General features: G+C 37.3%; 1 protein-coding gene across 1 annotated transcript in view; it reads right to left on the minus strand.

Moving 5' to 3' along the window:
- Nucleotides 1–24,848, minus strand: part of ROBO1 (roundabout guidance receptor 1) — a 448,749-nt gene that overhangs the window by 354,800 nt on the left and 69,101 nt on the right. The window contains exon 2 of the mRNA XM_052649948.1: nt 3,410–3,736. Coding sequence (XP_052505908.1) covers nt 3,410–3,736 — 327 coding nt within the window. The remainder of the gene's footprint in view (nt 1–3,409; nt 3,737–24,848) is intronic.

The raw sequence follows: 24,848 nt of genomic DNA on the forward strand, positions 1-24,848 counted from the left end.
GTGTGAAACCAGTGTTGCCTCAAGACACTTTTGTTAATGCTATTACTTTGGGCTAATAGAATCACTAAGAAATTAGATGCAGTCTTTGTCTTCCTGTGTCTGAGCCTTTAGGAGAAAGAATAGCTCTTATTGAACTTCTGGTGCCTAAACTAAGAAAATATAAAAAAATAATAATACTCTCCAGGAAATAATAAAAACAAGCTATAATAGTGCTTTATAGATTTAACCTACAGCAAATATGACCCATGTTTCCCTGTCTACCCTCTTGTCTGATATTTATGTAACATACAAAAGGCTAGTTTTGACTTTACAATGCAAACATATGTTAAAATGGTGAATGAGCAGTAACCATTGGCTAAAATAGATAACTGAAATATATGTGAATTAAATTACTACACATCTATTTGTAGTGTACTGAACCATGATTTTTTAAAAAAATTTAACTACAAAGAAGTTAATGTTTCCCATATAACTTACATGTCCAAACAACACAATTTATCTAAACAAAAACATCCTTTTAATTTTTGCAATTTAACTAGTATAAAAATTATTGGAAGCAAATACTACTTAAGCTTCTTCAAATAATTATTATCACTAATATGGATCCTTATTATTATACTATCCTCATTAATACCAAACTATATTTGGTAAATGTATAATATCTATATACTTTCCCCTTCCCAACTATATGAATTGTTAATGAATGCGATCATATTTTTTAGAGTAGTTTCATTAAATTTTATTCAGTAAATTATAATTTTTTTTTCCTCTGGAGCTTAAACACATTTTGGAATGTGTTAGGACTGTCCCACTAAGATTTGTGAACTATGCATTAAGGGACTGTGTATTAGAATATTTCACTGGTAAAAGTTATATAATGATCTTCTGTCTGGTTTCAATTTCATGATCGTATATTTGTTGACTGAGACTGCAAGAACTTTTCCCATAATGGACTCTCAAGGTTGTGGAATGTCTAAGTTAGGAAAAGAACTTAACTGGAAACTAACAGTACCTTTTAAAATGACTGCACAAAAGCCAGATTAAAACAGACAGGTCTCTAAATCCCAATGCATTAAGGATATCTTGATCATCTAAGGTAAAACCAGAGGTGTTTTGAAAAGGAAGATATAGAGGGTAAGCATTTAGACACTCAATTCAAGTCTATCAACTTTTAAAAAACTTCTCATAATGACAAAAATGCAAGGAGAGTAGATAATAACACAGAAACATCAGATGATCTTCGATATTTCTATTGCTACATATTTCTTATAAAGAATTATACTTCCAGAGAATTTACAATCACTGATTTCCCTCCTGGTCTTTAGTTCCTTAGGTACTACATACAAGAGTTGGCCTAGGTTATTCAGGCCGACATTATCTTTCTTGATTTAAATTTGCTCTCAAATATTAACTTATACTCATCTTCACAGAAAATAATTATTCTTAAATATAATGGTGTCAAGAGTTAGAAAAGTGTTAATGTAAGTTTAAAAGATGTCTTTGGCAAAACATATGGCTTCTTATAAATAATCTGAACCTTTCAATTCTTTTGCTTGTGCTACATTTAAAGTTGAGTTTAAAAAATAAACATACAAAGAAAAAGAAAACTTTCTGTTGTGATTCCAGCTTTTCTACATATCACTGATTTAGCTCTAAGACCTACCCTGAGAATCAAGGCAATAAGAGAAAGTACAGTAAGTTAATTACCAGTTAACTTCAAATAGAGAAATATAAACTTGGGTTTCAAGTAAATGTTTTAAAAATGTGAGTGTCTAGTTTTGATATAGTTTTAAATGATTAAGTGATTTTTATTCTATCTAATTAAGTTTTATGCTCATAGAAGATATCTTTGGCTTTCTGTCTCAAGTATTCAGTACTGCATATCTCTGTGAGTGTGAATCAAATGATCTAAGATTTTGGGACTGAGTCCACATTAATAATATGATTGAGTTGTAATAATCTGTCTGTAAATCACTTTCTATGTTTACAATTTCATAATTATCTGTGATTCTATATAGTCATGTTCTAGTTGAATGTTGAATGTAACGTTAAAAATTATGAAAACTGATTACATAACTAGAATTTTGAACATGAAAGAAAGTGAAAGTGAAAGTCATTCAGTCGTGTCTGACTCTTTGTGACTATACAGTCCATGGAATTCTCCAGGACAGAATACTGGGACGAGTAGCCTTTGCCTTCTCCAGGGGATGTTCCCAACCCAGGGATCGAACCCAGGTCTCCCGCATTGATGACAGATTCTTCACCAGCAGAGCCACAATGGAAGCCCATTATATTAAAATATCAATCACCTCAGAAAACATTATATATAAAAAGACATAGTTACCTATACAGTTTCATAAAGTTATAGATAGTAAAATTTAAAGTGAATTAAATCTAAATTTCATTTGTCTCTCTAATCCCTATACAATTCTCAATTTCTGTCATATATACATATACTCCGCAGGATTCTTTCAAGGGAATGAAATTTTCTGACTCTTGAATGCTTATTGAAAACAAGAAAAGCCTGATTCTAATTCAAATACAATACATTACACATCTAGACTCTAGATATAACAACTGAATCATTAGTTAACCAAATCCTTCTTGAGGTAATTTCAAATGAGTGGCTTTTTTTATCGGTATAAATATACTGAACCATCAACCACCCAAGGATTCCCATCACATGTTTTCCTCTCAGGGTGCACTACAGTGTAGCAAAGATGAGAAAGTATGAGGCATATATATGCATTTCTCTAGATTTAGCTTTACCCAAAGTATAATATAGTTCTGACAACTGGAAACCGTTTAAAACCATAACTTCCACTACCAGTTGAAAGTATTTCTCCTAATGAAGACAAACGAAAAATACCTTACAGTATTCTTCTTACATCCCCATACTCTATATATTTAAAAGGAACAAAGGAAGGGAATAAATCAGTTTCAGTGAGCATCTTCAATAGAAAACGGCTCCAAAAGGTAAAACACAACACAAGGACATTTGCTCAATACTATAAAAAACTTAAAGCAGAAAAGAATTTGAAAAACAATAAATATATGTAAAATTGAATCACTTTGCTGTACACCTGAAAGTAACACACAACTGTAAGTCAACTCATAGTCCATTATAAAATAAAAATGTTCTTAAATTTTAAAAAAATTAGGTAAAACAGTTCACAGCTATGTATGAATCCCAATTTAGCTTGAATAACCAGCTAGGATGAGAAATTCAAAAAATTCAAATAAATAGTGGATGATTACACATAGAAAGCTACCGATCTTCCTCAGGTAAAGCCTGTGATACACATTTAATTTTTTCTTATCATGAACAAGGTAAATGATCCCACGCTGCCATCCCTCCACCAACTCACAGGCCACACACTCCCCAACACTAAAAGCCCATTTTACTTACTGGCTACCTCCAGCGATGCATTGTGACTCACAGCCTCTCCGAGGTAATTCCTTGCTACACAGACATAGACCCCTTCATCAGGCCTACTTTTTCGTCCATGCACTATACGTAAGAAAAATAAAGATCCACTTGGCAGCAACATTCGGTGTGAGCGAGGGTCATCTTTGTCTGTCTCCACTCTCTCCCCACCCTTGTACCATTCGATGGTGGGTGTGGGGCGACCTTCAGCTTTGCAGTTCAAAGTTGCAGGTTCTCCTTTTGAGACAATTAGATCTGACGGGTGTTCAACAATGCGAGGTGGAAAATCTTCCTGACGAAGACGGGAGCCTGCAGAAGAATTGACAAAATAGCTTCATATCATCAACGTGAAAACAATGAAAAGTCTTATTTCAAAAGCCCAGGCATTAGCACTACCATCTAATAAACACTGCATAGTATTGACCTACTCTTCCTAACCAATCCCTCTGGTGTCTACTTTAACTGTACTTTCTAATTCCTGAATCCTTTTGACCCTCCGCTTAGAAAGTGCTCTTGCTAAATCTCTGTCTGTACAAATCCCGTCTACTCTCCAAATCCCCTGTTTCAGAACCCATCACCCTGTCTGTTTGTACCATGTACGTGCCTGTTTTTGCAGAGGAATGTGTTAGAGAATTGCTGACTGTTACAAATAATGGCATGGCTTCCTGGAATCTCCTCCTCAATGCAACATCAGTCAACACTATGCTATAAAACATATGCTATATATTAATGAACAATTTATGTTGAAATACGCATGATGGAACTTTATATAGACTTTTATATCTTTCTTAATAATAATATATGTACATAAATATATTAATACACATATATATATACACATATATATACATATATACACATAAGGATTGCTCAGCCATGTCCGACTCTCTGCAACCCCATGGACTGTAGCCTGCCAGGCTCCTCTGTACATGGAATTTCTCAGGCAAGAATACTGGAGCAGGTTGCCATTTCCTACTCCAGGGAATCTTCCCAACCCAGGGAATCTTCCCAACCCAGGGATCAAACCTGGGTCTCCTGTAATGCAGACAGATTCTTTACCATTAGCATCACCTGGGAAGCCCTATACATACACACATACACACACATATATATACAACACACACATATGTTATATATACATATTTATATATACACATATATATACTTTCCCAGAGTTTTTATTCAATAAATTAAGTTCATTAATCTCCAATCATTATTTTATTACTTTAGTAGATTTCAAAGGTAAAATGTTACATAATTGAGTTTAAATAATTAAATCTTAAATTGAAAAGGATATTAAGTGAGGAGCTACATTATGTATTGCTTAATAAGCGAAGTCCTGAGAGTTCATCTAAATATTTTGTGCCTTATTTTTTCCAGTGAGATTATAATCACTAAAATGGGGATCAACTTTCATATTTTTAATGTTCCTACCTTACTATTGTATAGATTAAATATGTAAAAATCTTAAAGGTTTCTCAACTTCAACAACCACACTTTAAACCTTGTTCTCATCTAGTGTTCCAATCTCAATGAACAAAGAAAAGTAGAAAGCAGTCTTGTTGACACCTCTTTCTGTTCCTTAATCCTCCCTTAAATTTCTCAAATCAATCTACTCATCGAAATCTGTACAGCCAGTTACCATCCCAGATCAAACTGCTGTAGATTCCCACCAGGATTTAGGAAAGCTCTTAAATAGCTTCACTTCAATGCAGCCAAATGAAGGCTTTGAAGTGCAAATAGAATGTGGGTCCTCCCTTATTTGGGTGACTCTTAAAGTCACTGCTCCTAAAGTCTTTAACAAGACCTACTGGAGACGGTGTTCATTTCCCTATCTAGCTCTCAGGACCCTTCCTATTTCACTGCTTTCTCTGCTTTCTTCACCTGAGTTTTCTGTTTGTTCCATATCTATCTATCTATCTATCTATATATATATATATATGTATATATATATAAAGCTTCCTCCTTCCAAGGCCTAAGCCTGCCTTAGGGTCTGGTCTCAAAAAGATCTTATTCTAGTGGATACCCATTCCTCTTTCAAATCTCTACCTTCTCTGACCTTTACCACAAAATTTAAATACTCCTTTTTAGCAAGGGTATGAAATTACCTGTGGTAAAATAATGAGAATTATATTTTAAATTTTTTTGCTAGATGCCTTGAACACTGCCTTTCCCATTACTCTGAAGTTCTGTGTGTCTAATTTTGCTCACGGTTTCTTCTCTTATACTTGGCAGATTGCTCACACTACACATATTCAATAAATACATGTTGAATAAACAAAAAGTGCTAACAGCAAAACCTTATTTGAGTGGAATGATCTGAAGCTTATTTATCATGCTCTGTATGAAAATACTTTAAATATTCCATTTTTATTTTTTATCTTTTATTTTTAATATTTTTAAATTTTATATTTATTTATTGGAGTGTGCCAGGTCTTAGTTTCGGCATGTGGCCTTCGATATTCACTGGGGAATGTGGAATCTTTAGTTGTATCTGTGAATTCTTAGTTGCAACATGCAGGATCTTGTTCGCTGACCAGGGATTGAATCTGGTCCCCCTGGATTGGGAGTGCAGAGTTTTAGCCACTGGTTCACCAGGGAAGTCCCAAAAGATTTTATTTTTAAATTGTAACCATATATACACACTGTTTAACCTCTACTAGACTATAAATTCTGCATGGAGTTTATTTATAGTTCTAATTTGTAATTACTACAGTTACTATTTCCTAAGGAAATGATGAATGATAAAAACTAAAAGATCTATTATTTGCTTATGTCCACCATGAAACAAAAAATATATAATCTGAAATATTGAGTAATAGTTTTATAATCTGAAATATTGAGAAATAGCTTTAGTTCAGTGCATGGTATACAACATATCATAAATCTTTTAAATGAAACCAGGCTCTAGAAGCAGAAGAAATAAGCCAGCAACATGCGGAAAAATTACTTGGAAACTCCTGGTCTTTCACAAAAGCTATACTGATGGCAACTGAAATTTAAATTGAATTTAAGATTACTCAAATACAAATACTGAAAAGCTCCAGAAAATACAGCATTATACAATATTACTGGACTTTATTTTGGCTCTAATTATGAAAGCTGGATGTTAATGAGGATCAACTGCTGAGGCCATATATATTTAATTTAAGCAGATTTTATTTATATTCTTAAAGTGTATTTTAGATAAGAAACTGACATGTATAGGTTGCTATGAGAATACAAACAAATGGGCACTTTAAGACTGCCTGAGAGAGGCATGCCAACATAAGAAACTTGAGGTGAGTCTTAAAAAAATGAGTCAGGAAGAAAAGAAAGATGAGGATTTCATTCAGAGGCACAGATACAGAAGCATACAGGGCACTTGTGTGATCAGTTTCGGTGGACGTCAGAGATTATGATGCCCATGCCTGATGAAGCAGTAATGTGATGGGCTTTGTACATCAAGCCAAAGTTCTGGAACCTAACTGAAGGCAACTGGTTCAGTTCAGTCAGTTCAGTCGCTCAGTGGTGTCCGTGTCAGTTATGACCCCATGGACTGCAGCACGCTAGGCCTCCCTGTCCATCACCAACTCCTGGAGCTAGCTGAAACGCATGTCCATCGAGTCGATGATGCCATCCAACTGTCTTATCCTCTGTCCCCCACTCCTCCTGCCTTCAATCTTCCCCAGCACCAGGATCTTTTCCAGTCCGTCAGTTCCTCCCATCAAGTGGCCAAAGTACTGGAGTTTCAGCTTCAGCATCAGTCCTTCAAATGAATATTCAGGATTGATTTCCTTTAGGATTAACTGGTTGGATCTCCTTGAAGTCCAAGGGACTCTCAAGAGTCTTCTCCAACACCTCAGTTCAAAAGCATCAATTCTTCAGCGCTCAGCTTTCTTTATAGTTCAACTCTCACATCCATACATGACTAGTGGAAAAACCATAGCTTTGACTAGAGGGACCTTTGTTGGCAAAGTAATGTCTCTGCTTTTTAATATGCTGTCTAGGTTGGTTATAACTCTTCCTTCAAGGAGTACGTATCTTTTAATTTAATGGCAGCAGTCATCATCTGCAGTGATTTTGGAGCCCAAAAAAATACAGTCTCTCACTGTTTCCCCATCTATTGCCTATGAAATGATGGGACCAGATGCCATGATCTTACTTTTCTGAATGTTGAGCCAGCTTTTTCACTGTCCTCTTTCACTTTCATCAAGAGGCTCTTGCATTCCTTTTCACTTTCTGCCATAAAGGCGGCGTCATCTGCATATCTGAGGTTATTGATATTTCTCCCGGCAATCCTGATTCCCAGTTGTGCTTTATCCAGCCTGGCATTTCGCATGATGTACTCTGCATATAAGTTAAATAAGCAGGGTGCCAATATACAGCCTTTCCCAATTTTGAAGCAGTCCATTGTTCCATGTCCAGTATTAAATGTTGCTTCTTGACCTGCATACAGATTTCTCAGGAGGCAGGTAATGTGGTCTCCCGCCTTGCAGGCAAACGCTTTAACCTCTGAGCCACCAGGGAAGCCCAACGTGGCAATAAGAACATTCAAATACTGTAAGCAAGGAACTGCATGCTCAAGTTTGGTATTAAAAAAGGTCACTATTGGTACTATGAAACTAGAATGCAGCAGCTAGCTGCTGCTGCTGCTACGTTGCTTCAGTCGTGTCCGACTCTGTGTGACCCCAGAGACGGCAGCCCACCAGGCTCCCCCGTCCCTGGGATTCTCCAGGCAAGAACACGGGAGTGGGTTGCCATTTCCTTCTCCAATGTATGTAAGTGAAAAGTGAAAGTGAAGACGCTCAGTCGTATCTGACTCTTCGCGACCCCATGGACTGCAGCCTACCAGGCTCCTCCGTCCATGAGATTTTCCAGGCAAGAGTACTGCAGTGGGGTGCCATCGCCTTCTCCAAGCAGCTAGCTAGGAAGAGATTTTAGGATACTTTCACACTCTTTCAGTAATAAATTCTGAAAGCTTGTACTTGAATCTTGAGTGACAGAAAGGAAGATAGAAGGTAGAATCTAGAGATAGTTACAATATCAACAGGATCTACTCACTGGCAATTTGGGAAAAGACGGAAATGAAAAATGCACAAGATGGAGGAGAAGCAGCGGGTAGAGAAAGTTCAAGATTTTGGTCTGAGCAATGCGTGAAGGGCAGCCCCAGTGAAAGTCCAGAATAAAACAGTGACTATGGTCAGAGGAAGAAGGACAGAGAAGATTTATTCAGCATGAGTCATGGAGAGTTCGGGATACTTCCAGAGTATACAAATGAAGACAACTAGTTGCCAATGAAATATCCAGACCTCAAGGAAAAATAAAATCTCAGCTGGATCTGTAGATGAGAATCAAGCTGGAGACTGAAACCCTGGGAAAGAATAAAACTGTCTAGGGAGAGTGTATAGAGGAAGTAACGGCCAATTACAGAAACTGGAGATCACCCAGGCTCCATGAAAACACAGCGGAGCTCAGGACTCTCTCCGAGTCTAACCTATGGCCCCATACACCTGGACCACAGCCAGTTTGCCTTTGGAAGTGGAGAACTCGGGCCCAAGTTTTCACCATGATGTTTGTACAGCAGCATTCAGTAAAAGAGTTTCAGCAATAAAAATGCTCTCTGTTCTATTAAAGGCTAAACTTTCAAAATGCTCTGTGGAATACTCTTTTCTCAGCTTGTTTGCTCAAAAAAGAGAACTGTGGTTCTCAGAGTCTTTTAATCTTGCTAATGCACATTATGTGTGCTAGAAGAAGAATATAATATGTGGCATTTCTCAAACTTATTTGGCCATTGAACTGTTTTTATTTTTCTTTTTACAAGACATCCCACTGAACTTTGTTTCTGAGGAATACACTTCAAAAGAAAACACACTCTGTTAGCATATAAGCATCCAAAGAGGATGAACAGCAAAAAAAAAAAAAAGTTATTTGACAGAAGAGCCAAAACCTTTGGAAATCATAACAAAAAACACAGAAATGCAACATTTCTCATAATATAGAATCTTGAAGAAAGGAACTGTCTAATTTCAGTGACATTTATAACATGTGACTAGTTAACCTCAATAGTAGCAATTATAAATGGCAATCATTATCTCTATAAAAACCATAATAAGTTATTATTTATTATCATGTCTAAGCATGAAGAAAACAAATGAAAAGAAAACAAATATGAAATGTCCATCATCTCCTTTATCACAACAGCATCTTTATGAGGTGTGCGGTGTTGTTATCTGATACCCATAAGGGGAGACTGAGATTCTCTGCAGTCACTCAGCTGGAAGGTGACACTGCTGGGATCCAATTCTAAAATCAGATTCAAAATCCTTGCTCTTTCCCACTATTCCATAAACATTGCTAGGATTCATTAGTTAAAATCTAAAGAGAAACAGGCTTTGTCCACTCTTGCTTTCAATGCTACAAGTTGTTAATTTTTAATTTCTAATTAAATTTTTTTTTAATTTTTAAAAGGTAGATAATAAAAACAGCAAGACACAGTCAAACCTGATGACATCTAAAGTTCTTTTCCCACGCAATCAGAATATCCAACTGTAAATCATATGATGTCATAGTCACTTAACTCAGTAAAGACTTTCATGATGAGTGAATGAGAATATAAATCATTCCTTGTACTGTGTAATCTTCTCCAATATGAGCCTGCAGTTCTGAGTAGCTATCCTATATTATCAGTTTTTAATATTTGAGAAACCTCAATTTCTACATACTGTTTGTACAATTAAAGGTAAATACCACTGATTCCTGTTATTTTCCACCAACATGCTTTGAGGGAAAAGCCACCCAACTTCTATGAATCACTATGCCTCACTTTCTCAAAGGAGGACCTTGAGAGAGTTACACCAAGAATAAATAGGGAAGAGCACAGATAAATCTCGGAAGAGAGTTAATGAAAGACCCCTAGTTACTGCAATCTTCTTCCTTAAACATCGTGTCCATCTCCACACTGTCAAAGCAGCTCTCTTTATATAATATTCTTGACACACAATTCATAAAAAGCCTTCTTTCTTCAATCATAAATTCAGAGTTCCTATAAACCATCCAACAACCACCATTCTAGTTATGCTAATTTGAGCACTTTTTATATAATAAAAGGTTTATATTACACTAGGGAAAACCAAATTCAAATTTTGCATAAGAAATTTTAAAAGTTACAAAGAAGAGATGGTAAAATAAGAAATGGGTTGATGGAATGAGGCTTTAACAAGGAACTAGGATGATAATGTCAGCTGCCCTTGGCAAGAATCTTGGTAGAACCTTGGGAATATAACACAATTGACTCCAGGCAAGGGCAGCATCAGGGAAAAAGGCAGGGCAGGATTCCTTCAACAACTGCCCGGCTGGAAGATAAAATATAAACACGAGTGACTGAAATATCTAAATATTTACACAACCACAGCTGGAAAAAGATACACACGTAAGTGCTAAGTATTTCAAGGAAATATATCAAAGTCACATGAGATTTATTACGAGGGAATTAAACTCCTAGTTGGATATAAAGTGTTCCCCCCTTTTAGACACACATTTGCAGAAACAAAAGTAAGTAACCATTTAAGAGACTGACTTTCTAATATTCTACCGAGGTATACAAAACATACAAATATATATTTTTACTTTTTGAAATGTATGATTTTATTCTTTTCTAGTATAAGCAGTAATACATGTTCAGGGTTTTGTCTGTTTATGTTTTCAAGTCTGTTTCTTAGTAGATTGAGAGAAGCAGTATTTTATTAACAAATTGTTGTTTTGATCCAAATTTCTTTTTCCTATTCCTTGGTAGGTAAAATAAGAAAACGTAAAATGATTAAAATATCCATTTGTATCATATATCGTATTAAAACATCTTGCAGCACAAGAATGCTTGTACTATTGCGAAAAGCACAAGAGAAACAAGTTCATGACAGATGTACAATGAATATTAATAGACAATTCAGTCACATGTGCCCAAGGGTGGGGGTAGAATATATACTCCCTTGACAACATACCCATATTTGTGAAGGAGTACCTATATTCTTCAAAGGGCTTTGCCTCTTAACCTTTTTTACTTAAGCTCCATTTACATCTTAAGAAGCAAAAGGCCTCCAATTATTAACATAAATTCTATCATGGGCACCAATCCTATAATTTTCCTGTCAGAATTTCATCGTACAAGGAGATATTTGTTAAAAATAAGAAGACAGCACCTATTAATCACTCACTGTGTAGAGAGCAGACATAAACATTTTCTCTATTGAGTTATCCAGGTTTCCCAAATACTGATGCTTACTCCAACTAGAAACACAGAGCTCATTCTACAGAAAAATTAGGTAATTCCACCTGAAATTATACAGAGTAAAGGAATACAGGATGCATTAAAATAATTATATGATTAATGGATCACGCCATTTTCCTTAGGTACTTTGCTCCATCCTAATTCCCCTTGATTATAATTCTACATAGCAAATGGGGGAAGAGGGATCTTCTCTAATCAAAACTTAGAATAATCTCAATAATTAACTGAATGCCATTGCTACTGTCTGTTACCATCTAAAATGATCACCAAAATAGACCAAAATGAAAATCCAGGAGTGAATCCCTGGTGTTTTTGCAATATTTCTGCAGAATCTAATATCATATGGCGGTTTCCCCAGAGAGGTGAGAAAGACTGACAGCATCATGAGTTAAATTTCAGAAACAATATTGCTTGCCCATCCCCCTATTTTTAATAATATGATCGTACAGAAGCTACTATGGCATTAACTGCAAGAACTACCTCAGCTGACTCAAATCAGCCAGGATTTTGCTATGAGCTGTAACAAAGGGGTTGGAGGGTTGAGCTGTTTGGTTGAGTTCATGCTTGCTATCTGCCCTTTCATAAAACTTCCCATTAACATGCAACTAAGATAATTTCATTCTCAATAAAATGCCAAACAAAAATATTTGCGTATTAAAAGTCTAAATTCTCTCACCTTCTTATCCATCAGTTTAACTGTATATTGTGCCTATATTGCATTAAGAATTGCTGGAGAAGACTCTTGAGAGTCTCTTGGACTACAAGGAGATCAAATTAGTCAATCCTAAAGGACATCAACCCTGAATATTCATTGGAGGGACTGATGCTGAAGCTGAAACTCCAATAGTTTGTCGACATGATGCAAAGAGCCAACTCACTGGAAAAGACCCTGATGCTGGGAAAGACTGAAGGCAGGAGGAGAAGGGGATGACCAAGGATAAAATTGCTGGATGGCATCACCGACTCGCTGGACATCAGTTTGAGCAAGCTCCAGGAGATGGTGATGGTCAGTGAAGCCTGGTATGCCACACACAACTGAGCAAATGAACTGAACTGATAAAATTCTTGGCAAGATCTTGCACAATTCCAGTTAAAAATTGTTCAAAAGAGAATGAAACAAAATAAAAGAAATAAAAGAAAACTAGACAGCTTAGCACAGCCAACTAGATAGCTTTACTACGAATTATCAGATGTTGCCTCTAAGATCATCTATGAGGAAGCATCTTTGTTCCAAAGGGAAAATATTCCATATAGATATACTGATTAAATATATTATTTTCAAGACTTTAAAAGACACAGCAAGGCTTTTAAAATAATATGGAGCAGGGTTGAGAGGCCCAAAATGATGGAACAGAAAGGACCTAAGATCATCTCCTCTCACAGGCACACCAAAATTACAACTATTTACAGGGCAAGTAAAAATCACTGCAGATGGTGACTGCAGCCATAAAATTAAAAGATGCTTACTCCTTGGAAGAAAAGTTATAACCAACTTAAACAGCATATTAACAAAAAGAGACACTACTTTGCCAACAAAGGTCCGTCTAGTCAAAGCTATGGTTTTTCCAGTGGTCATGTATGGATGTGACAGTTGGACTATAAAGAAAGCTCAGTGCCGAAGAATTGATGCTTTTGAACTATAGTCTTGGAGAAGACTCCTGAGAGTCCCTTGGACTGCAAGGAGATCCAACCAGTCCATCCTAACGGAAACCAGTCCTAAATATTCATTTGAGGGACTGATGCTGAAGCTGAAACTCCAATACTGTGGCCACCTGATGTGAAGAACTGACCCTGATGCTGGGAAAGATTGAAGGCAGGAGGAGAAGGGGGTGACTGATGAGATGGTTGAAAGGCATCACCAACTCAATGGACATGAGTTTGAGTAAACTCCAGGAGCTGGTGATGGACAGGGAGGCCTGGAGTGCTATAGTCCACAGGGCTGCGATGAGTTGGACATGACTGAATGACTGAACTATACTGACAGAGCAGGTGTCTATGAGAATGCCCTGAAGACTAGCAGAGAAGATCTTCCATAACTAAAGCTACAAAGCAGGAACAAAAATCAGACAGAAAAGATGGGCAGAGACACAGTACAGTGAAGCCCTACACCTCCAGGTATGTGACCCACAAACAGGAGGATAATCACAATTGCTGAGATTTTCCACTAAACCCCACACTGGACTCTCTAACTCAGCGGTCCTGCTCCAGGAATATGAGCTCCCAGAATATCTGGTTTTGAAGCCCAAATGGCCTTATATTTGGTTACAGACTTTTCCAGTAAAGGTCATGCAAAAATTCACACACTCTAAGTCCCAGCCCAGAAGAAGAAATTTGAAAGGAATCTGGGTTAAACCCACTTGCTGATTTCAGAGAGCCTCCCAGAGAGGGAAGATGCAACTGGAACTCCCCTGAGGACACAGATACTGGTGACAGCCATTTTGGGGAGCTTGTTATGCAATGAAGGCACTGGTGTAGGCAAGCATCTTTTTTGTACCCCTCCCTCTTAGCGTTCTTAGAGCTATGCATGCATGTATGCATGCTAAGTTGCTTCAGTCGTGTCCAACTCTGTGCGACCCCATAGATGGCAGCCCACCAGGCTCCGCCGTCCCTGGGATTCTCCAGGCAAGAACACTGGAGTGGGTTGCCATTTCCTTCTTAGAGCTAAGGGTAGACCTATTAGTGCTAAGGGCTTACCCTGTCACCAGAGGGTCACACCAGTCATTGCTCAAGGTAGGGCTTAGCAGTCAAGCACAACACAGTCCCACCCCGCCTACCAGCACGCCCACAGTGGTCAGCCCTGCCAAAACAAAAGGGCTCATGTTGTCCACACAGGGGGCACCCTAAAGAAAGTAAAAGTGAAGTCGCTCAGTCGTGTCTGACTCTTTGCGACCCAGTGGACTGTAGCCTACCAGGCTCCTCCGTCTATGGGATTTTCCAGGCAAGAGCACTGGAGTGGGTTGCAATTTCCTTCTCCAGAAGATCTGCCCAAGCCAGGGATCAAACCCAGGTCTCCCACATTGTAAGCAAGACGTTTTACCATCTGAGCCACGAAGGAAGTCCAGGGGGCACACTAGGAGCATACAATTCTGTGAACAAAGAGGAGCATGCTGCTGGGACCCATAGGATGTAAGGACACTTCTCCAAGGCTGGGAAACATAACCAACCTTCCTAAATACATAAATACAATCACAGAGAATTATGCAAAATAAGGAGACAGAGGAATATGTGTCAAATGAAAGATTAAGACAAAACCCCAGAAGAAGACCTAAGCAAAGTGGAGATAAGTAATCTACCTGATAATGAGCTCAAGCTAATGATCAGAAAGATGTTCAATAAACTGAGTGAATGAAAAAATAAAAAATAATAATAAAAAAAAATAAACTGAGTAAATAGTTATATTGGCTTTTTTCCCTTTTCATTACCAATATATAAAAATCCTATGCATAGCCAGAAAAATAAAGTTGGTAACTGTGTATAATAACATTTCAAGTCAACTCTCTAGAGATATACTAAGATTATCAAAATTCACAAATAATCCTGTATTTATTAATGCTTATCCTAATGGACCAAGATATTTAGGTCTGAAACTAAAATAGCTTATTTCAGCTTTTAGGATCATTTTTCACAGACAAAAGGGTTTTGGACAATATTTTGAACTGTGAAACAGTATATGGATGGTCCTGTGAATACTTTTATTGCTAAGGAAATTTAGTTCATCCTAATGAATTTTCAACATGTTAAAACAAATTACATGGCATTTCAATCAAAGTTAATCTACACTTCATTTTTTGTATGTAATATAGAAACAGTTAATGGTTATAAATTGTAACCAATTATAACTTGAGTACACAGAACATGAGCAGACTTCTTTACTGAAATGCTAACTCAAAAACACTCTTCTAACTTTATAAAATAAACCTGGCTTATTAATCTTTCTCTGACCTGAATTCAAATTTCTGAGGGGAAAACCTTTTTTCTGAAAATAATCTTATTTTTGTGTTTAAAAATACATATTTAAACCATAAATTATAAGTGTAAAAAAAATACAGATAAAATACAATTTCTTAACTATACAGAAGTTTTTTTTAATGATTATGTAAAGTAATATTTATCAATTCTTTCACTAAAGAGTTACATTAGATTTTTGTAGAATCTGTATAGATATAACTTACTAAATCAATAGACTTAAATCAATTAAAATATTAAAATAAAACTTTCAACTTTAGTTTTTAAATTAGTCAACATGCTTGAGCCACATTTAGATAACTCTTGAATATAGGTAGGTTTTTCATGTCTGCAAGGTAGAGTATGGGATTGCAATTCTAAAAATAATGGTCTAAAGAGTCTAAAGACAATTACTCTTCTAAAAACCAAAATACTTAAAACAACCTTTTAAAAGATTACCGAGAAATCTCTATAGGAATGCAGTCAACTTCACTCATTTTAAAACCCAGTCAATACTCCTGACATGAACAAGAATTTCTAAAGAAACTCTTTTGCACATTAGCAAACTTTCATCTTTACCTCTCTGTAACTTCCACTTTGCTCTCTCATTATATCTCAAATTTAGTTATTACAGATTCTTAAGGGCTCCCTAATAAAAAATGTTGAGAGGCAGATTCTAATCCCTTGATATATGAGATATAAGGATTTAAAAGCTGTTCCATATGTTAACTTAAAAATCTACTCAGTAATCTTTATTTTCTAAAAGGATAAGTAAATAATTCATCAGTCTACAACAAAACTATTTGTAGTTAATCTAACAGAAAAATCCACCATTATATAAATTACTACCATATGTAAATTGTGATGCAAAATGATAAAATTCCAAAAAATTCTTCTAAGAACAATATTTTTCTTCTTTTGCACTCTGATTTGAGATTTGTATATCTCTCTTTTTTCCAGGTATGTGTGGAATATTTTTTTCATATAGAACACTGGTCTGGCATCACTTTTTTTCCAAAGGGTTTTTTTAGTTTTTATTTGTGGTAATATGAGGTTATATATGAATTTATCATTTTGTATGTTAATGCAACTTCAAAAATGAAACATAATACTTTTAATCATTATTTTGATGGTGGTTTAATTAATTTTTAAAGAAGTCACAAAATTAGTTTTTATTAGAAAGCATGTATAATATTGAAATACTTGTGTTTAGTTACTAGTTAAAAAACAACTGAAATTTCCACATCTCCAGCGCTTACAATAGCATCTAGCACTTAGCAGGCACTCAACAGAGTTTGTTGAAAAAATAAACAGGTAATGGGGACAAACTGATGGGTGACCTCACATGTCTTTATAAAGTTTAGAACATGAAATACATGCACATCCCTGCTTGGAGGGAGTTAAGTGTACCCCCTGAGTTCAAGAGACAGTAAGGGGAATCCTTAATCCTGCGCTTGGAGGCAAACATCCACAGATAAGCCGCCTTGAAGTAATGGCCTCCCAGAAGAGGTTTGAAGATACAAGACTTTTGGTCTATCCACAGAAGGGAACTTTCTTCAAAATTAAGAAATTTAATGTGTACCACAAATACAAAGATTACCACAAGTTAATCTGCACAATTCTAGCACAATGAAAGAGAGACAGAGGGAGAAAGAAACCAAAAAAAAAAAAAAAAAAAAAATTCTAAAAGGAATTTTAATTTCAATTTCTGATTCAATCTGAAAAATGGACAGGTCTTGTTTCCTTCTAAGTTTCTCTAGCTTTTAGATATTCCATGACGCTCTTGCCTGGAGAATTCCAAGGACAGAGGAGCCTGGTGGGCTACAGTCCATAGGGTAGCAAAGAGTTAGACACAACTGAAGTGAATTAGCATGCACCTGCATAAATTCTGGTGTTAATTTCACAATAAAATATTTTATTTTAGAACTGTGAAAGCCAATAACATTATCGGAAAATAAGGAGAAAACAAAATTCAACTTTTGCTAACTCTTTCAGTTCAGTTCAGTTCACTTGCTCAGTCGTGTCCGACTCTTTGCGACGCCACGAACCATAGCAAGCCAGGCCTCCCTGGATCACAAACTCCCAGAGTTTACACAAACTCATGTCCATGGCTAACTCTTTAGCATTCACTTATTCACCCAAAATACATGTACTAAGTACTCACACTATAACAGGTCTTTGCTAGATGCAGGTAAAACAAGAGTGCAAACAAACAAGAGTAGTATCTTTCTCTCTCTTTTAGTTGTTAAAGATGCAAGGTATGACCTAAATCAAATCCCTTATGACTATACAGTGGAAGTGAGAAATAGATTGAAGGGACTAGAACTGATAGACAGAGTGCCTGATGAACTAGGGAGGGAGATTCATGACATTGTACAGGAGACAGGGATCAAGACCATCCCCAACAAAAAAAAATGGAAAAGAGCAAAAAGGCTGTCTGAGGAGGCCTTACAAATAGCTGTGAAAGAAGAGAAGAGAAAAGCAAAGGAGAAAAGGAAAGATATACCCATTTGAAGGCAGACTTCCAAAGAATAGCAAGGAGAGATAAGTAAGCCTCAGTGATCAATGCAAAGCAATAGAGGAAAACAATAGAATGGAAAAGACTAGAGATCTCTTCGAGAAAATTAGATATACCAAGGGAATATTTCATGCAAAGATGGGCTCGATAAAGGACAGAAATCATAGGGACCTAAGAGAAGATATTAAGAAGAGGTGGCAAGAATACACAGAAGAACTGTACAAAAAAAATCTTCATGGCCCAGACAATCACAATGGTGTGATCACTCTCCTAGAGCCAGATATCTTGGAACGTGAAGTCAAGAGGGCCTTAGGAAGCATCACTACGAACAAAGCTACTGGAGGTAATGGAATTCCAGTACAGCTATTTCAAATCCTGAAAGATCATGCTGTGAAAGTGCTGCACTCAATATGCCAGCACATTTGGAAAACTCAGCAGTGGCCACAGTACTGGAAAAGGTCAGTTTTCATTCCAATTCCAAAGAAAGGCAATGCCAAAGAATGCTCAAACTACCGCACAATTGCACTCATCTCACACGCTAGTAAAGTAATGTTCAAAATTCTCCAAGCCAGACTTCAGCAATACATGAACCGTGAACTTCCAGATGTTCAAGCTGGTTTTAGAAAGAGGCACCAGAGATCAAATTGCCAACATCCGCTGGATCATTGAAAAAGCAAGAGAGTTCCAGAAAAACATCTATTATTGACTATGCCAAAGCCTTTGACTGTGTGGATCACAATAAACTGGAAAATTCTGAAACAGATGGGAATATCAGAATACCTGACTTGCCTCTTGAGAAACCTGTATGCAGGTCAGGAAGCAACGGTTAGAACTGGACACGGAACAACAGACTGGTTCCAAACAGGAAAAGGAGTATGTCAAGGCTGTATATTGTCACCCTGCTCATTTAACTTATATGCAGAGTACATCATGAGAAACGCTGGACTACAGGAAACACAAGCTGGAATCAAGACTGCCGGGAGAAATATCAATAACCTCATATATGCAGACAACACCACCTTTATAGCAGAAAGTGAAGAAGAACTAAAGAGCCTCTTGATGAAAGTGAAAGAGGAGAGTGAAAAAGTTGGCTTAAAGCTCAACATTCAAAAAATGAATATCATGGCATTCAGTCCCATCACCGCATGGCAAATAGATGGAGAAACAGTGGAAACAGTGGATGACTTTATTTTGGGGGGCTCCAAAATCACTGCAAAGGTGACTGCAGCCATGAAATTAAAAGATGCTTGCTCCTTGGAAGGAAAGTTACGACCAACCTAGACAGCATATTAAAAAGCAGAGACATTACTTTGTCAACAAATGTCTGTCTAGTCAAGGCTATGGTTTTTCCAGTGGTCATGTATGGATGTGAGAGTTGGACTATAAAGAAAGCTGAGTGCTGAAAACTTGATGCTTTTGAACTGTGGTGTTGCAGTAAACTCTTGAGAGTCCCTTGGACTGCAAGGAGATCCAACCAGTCCATCCTAAAGGAAATCAATCCTGGGAGTTCATTGGTAGGACTGATGTTGAAGCTGAAACTCCAATGCTTTGGCCACCTGATGCGAAGAGCTGATTCATTTGAGAAGTACCTTATGCTGGGAAAGATTAAGGGCAGGAGGAGAAGGAGAAAACAGAGGATGAGATGGTTGGATGCCATCACCGACTCAATGGACATGGGTTTGGGTGGACTCTAGGAGTTGGTGATGGACAGGGAGGCCTGGCATGCTGTGGTTCATAGTGATGCAAAGAGTTGGACATGACTGAGCAACTGAACTGAACTGAAAGATGCAAAGCTCATGTTAATGATATACAAGTAATGATGTACTGCGTGCTCTTAATGTAATGGTTGACCAAAAAGTTCATTCCAAGATTTCCTTAAACCTTAGGAAAACATGAATGAACTTTTTGGCCAGCCCTATTTATGCATTTATATACCTTTTCAGTTCAGTCGCTCAGTCATGCCCAACTCTTTGCGACCCCATGAATCGCAGCACGCCAGGCCTCCCTGTCCATCACCAACTCCTCGAGTTCACTCAGACTCACGTCCATCGGGTCCGTGATGCCATCCAGCCATCTCATCCTCTGTCGTCCCCTTCTCCTCCTGCCCTCAATCCCTCCCAGCATCAGAGTCTTTTCCAATGAGTCAACTCTTTGCATGAGGTGGCCAAACTGTTGGAGTTTCAGCTTTAGCATCATTCCTTCCAAAGAAATCCCAGGGCTGATCTCCTTCAAAATGGACTGGTTGGATCTCCTTGCAGTCCAGGGGACTCTCAAGAGTCTTCTCCAACACCATAGTTCAAAAGCATCAATTCTTCGGCACTCAGCCTTCTTCACAGTCCAACTCTCACATCCATACATGACCACTGGAAAAACCATAGCCTTGACTAGATGGACCTTTGTTGGCAAAGTAATGTCTCTGCTTTTCAATATGTTATCTAGGTCGGTCATAACTTTTCTTTCAAGGAGTAAGCATCTTTTAATTTCACGGCTACAGTCACCATCTGCAGTGATTTTGGAGCCCAGAAAAATAAAGTCGGACACTGTTTTCACTGTTTCCCCATCTATTTGCCACGAAGTGATGGACCCAGATGCCATGATCTTCGTTTTCTGAATGTTGAGCTTTAAGCCAACTTTTTCACTCTCCTCTTTTACTTTCATCAAGAGGCTTTGTAGTTCCTCTTCACTTTCTGCCATAAGAGTGCTGTCATCTGCATATCTGAGGTTATTGACATTTCTCCCGGCAATCTTTATTCCAGCTTGTGCTTCTTCCAACCCAGTGTTTCTCGTGATGTACTCTGCATATAAGTGAAATAAGCAGGGTGACAATATACAGCCTTGACATACTCCTTTTCCTGTTTGGAACCAGTCTGTTGTTCCATGTCCAGTTCTAACTGTTGTTTCCTGACCTGCACACAGGTTTCTCAAGATGCAGGTCAGATGGTCTGATATTCCCATCTCTTTCAGAATTTTCCACAGTTTATTGTGACCCACACAGTCAAAGGCTTTGCGATAGTCAGTAAAGCAGAAATAGACGTTTTTCTGGAACTCTCTTGCTTTTTCAATGATCCAGAGGATGTTGGCAATTTGATCTCTGGTTCCTCTGCCTTTTCTAAAACCAGCTTGAACATCTGGAAGTTCACGGTTCACGTATTGCTGAAGCCTGACTTGGAGAATTTTGAGCAATACTTTACTAGCGTGTGAGATGAATGCAATCGTGAATTTGTTTGAGCATTCTTTGCCATATACATTTTAGCCAACATTAAATATTTTGTTGTTGTTTTGAAGACACACATAAGCAATCAGTGAACAAATGAAAAAGAACTGTATTCCACATAGTTAGAATGAGCCTAATGCATGCAAGATATAATGAGCAGAAGCAAATGTCTTCAACCAGAAATAAACCCTGCTGAAAAAGTTGCAAGTCTGTGAAATTTAAATGAACAGAGGCCACAAACCCTGAAGCAAAGAGCTGCTTGGTCATGCACTGTGTGATCACTAGGAGTTTAAAGATTGGATATGGATTTAAATCTATTGACAGTTATGAATCGCCTCTTCTGTTTAGGAAGCAACTAGACCTAATTATTTTACTTATCTTCAATATCATTACGAGGTAATTGCTAGTTTATGCCACTCAGTGAAAGTGACTGTTTTTTCTTTTACATTTGACTATTTATGAGCAATTCTGAGACCATCTGTTAATAATTAATTATGAGTAAATTACATTGCCAATATATATTTACATTTTCCCTGCTCAGCCTGTTAATAACTAGTAGAATATCTCAATATCATAGGTATTTTTTCTAGCTTTCTGCTAGTACTGAAACAAGAACTGAGATAGAGAGGGATGAAGTATAAGGTTGTTTTTGTCTGATTTTTTGTTTTATTCATTTTAGAACTGCATTTATTTAGAACAATATTATATAATATGGTATTTTGAAAAGTAAAAGTAAATCTCTTTTGAAATAAGCATTTTCTTTACTACCTTTATGCATAAAACTGCATTTATTGGATCAGGGGCAAATTAAGGCTCACCAAAATAAAGCCTTCCAAACTATCGGGTACAGGCATTCCAAACTGCAATAGTTAACAAGTCACTCAGTAGGTAAATTTTTAAAAAAATTTTATCTTTAACATTTAATATAAAATGAAAGCAATGTGCCTCAATATGAGACCGTCTTTATTTATTTAAGAGGTTTCTCTAATTTCTAAGTATTCTTTCTTTATTTATCTGCTTTAGAAAAATCTGGGATGAGGTTAAAGGTGTAGGTATATGATCCCTTGTAGCACAGTGGTAAAGAATCTGCCTGCCAACGTGGAGACACATGGAATATGGGTTCCATTAATGGGTCACAAAGAACCCTTGGAGTAGGAAATGGCAAGACACTCCAGCATTCTTGCCTGGAAACCCCATGGACATGAGTCTGGAGTGCTACAGTCCATTGGGTGGCAAAGAATCAGACATGACTGGGCATTGACACACAAATGATCCCTGATCTATTTAGTCATGCCCTTTGGGTGTGATGACGTCTAAGTGGTACTTTACACAGCATGATTTTAATGAAATCTGAAGTTTGAGATTACTGAACTAGAAGTTAAGCCTATGAGGATATAAATCTCTCATATTATTAAGCATTCTGAAATTTTACCATTTAAAAAATATGCAGGGTTCCAATGAATAGCAAGAAGAGATAAGAAAAAAACAAGCTTTCCTCAACAATCAATGCAAAGAAATGGAGGAAAAAAATACAATGGGAAAGGCAGAGATCTCTTGAAGAAAATTACAGATACCAAGTGAATATTTCATGCAAAGATTGGCACAGAAAGGACAGAAATGGTACAGACCTAACAGAAGTAAAAGATATTAAGAAGGGGTGGAAAGAATACATAGAAAACTGTACAAAAAAAATCTTCATGAACTAGACAATCATGATGCTGTAATCACTCACCTGAAGCCAGACATCCTGGAATGCAAAGTCAAGAGGGCCTTAGGAAGCATCACTACGAACAAAGCTAGTGGAGGTGATAGAATTCCAGTGGAACTATTTCAAATCTTAAAAGCTGATGCTGTGAAAGTGCTGCACTCAATATGTCAGCAAATTTGAAAAACTTAGCAGTGGCCACAGGACTGGAAAAGGTCAGTTTTCATTGCAATCCCAAGGAAAGGCAATGCCAAAGAATGCTCAAACTACTGCACAATTGCACTCATCTCACATGCTAGTAAAGTATTGCTCAAAATTCTCCAAGCCAGGCTTCAGCAATACGTGAACCGTGAACTTCCAGATGTTCAAGCTGGTTTTAGAAAAGGCAGAGGAACCAAAGATCAAATTGCCAACATCCTCTGGATCATTGAAAAAGCAAGAGAGTTCCAGAAAAACATCTATTTCTGCTTTATTGACTATGCAAAAGCCTTTAACTGTGTGGATCACAATAAACTGGAAAATTTTGAAAGAGATGGGACTATCAGACCATCTGACCTGCCTCTTGAGAAACCTGTATGCAGGTCAGGAAGCAAGAGTTAGAACTGGACACGGAACAACAGACTGATTCCAAACAGGAAAAGGAGTATGTCAAGGCTGTATATTGTCACCCTGCTTATTTAACTTATATGCAGATTACATCATGAAAAACGCTGGGTTGGAGGAAGCACAAGCTAGAATCAAGATTGACAGGAAAAATATCAATAACCTCAGATATGCAGATGACACCACCCTTATGGGAGAAAACAAAGAAGAACTAAAGAATCACTTGATCAAATTGAAAGAGGAGAGTGAAAAAGTTGGCTTAAAACTCAACATTCAGAAAACTAAGATCATGCAATCTGGTCCCATCACTTGTGGAAAGAGTGGCGGACTTTATTTCTGGGAGCTCCAAAATCACTGCAGGTGGTGACTGCAGCCATGAAATTAAACGACACTTGCTCCTTGGAAGAAAAGTATGACCAACCTAGACAGCGTATTAAAAAGCAGAAACAATGCTTTGACAACAAAGGTCCATCTAGTCAAAGCTATGGTTTTTCCAGTAGTCATAAGGGGATGTGGGAGTTAAGACTGTAAAAAAAGCTGAGCGCCAAAGAATAGATGCTTTTGAACTGTGGTGTTGGAGTACACTCTTGAGAATCCCCTGGACTGTAAGGAGATCCAACCAGTCCATCCTAAAGGAAATCAGTCCTGAATATTCATTGGAAGGACAGATGCTAAAGCAGAAACTGCAATACTCTGGCCACTGTTGCAAAGAACTAACTCATTTGAAAAGACCCTGATGTTGGGAAAGACTGAAGGCAGGAGAAGGGGATGACAGAGGATGAGATGGTTGGATGGCATCATCAACTCAATGGGCATGAGTCTGAGTAAACTCCAGGAGTTGGTGATGGACAGGGAGATCTGGCGTGCTGTAGTCCTGGGGTGGCAAATAGTCGGACATGACTAGACAACTGAACTGAACTGAAAAATATTACAATGATTACTATAATTAATACAATAGTAGTGAAACAATTTCACAGTGCTTACCATGTATCACTCAGTTTTCTATGTGTTTTGAATTCAATTTAACTCATTTAATTATCACACGCAAAACCCTGCAATGCTATTATTAAGCCCATTTTATAGGTGAGAAAATTGAAGCTTAGCAATGTTAAGTAATCCACCTGAGGTCATATTGGTAATATATATAGATATGAATTCATGGTTTCAGGT

Source organism: Budorcas taxicolor, chromosome 1 (genome assembly GCF_023091745.1).
Source record: "Budorcas taxicolor isolate Tak-1 chromosome 1, Takin1.1, whole genome shotgun sequence".
NCBI lineage: Eukaryota > Metazoa > Chordata > Mammalia > Artiodactyla > Bovidae > Budorcas > Budorcas taxicolor.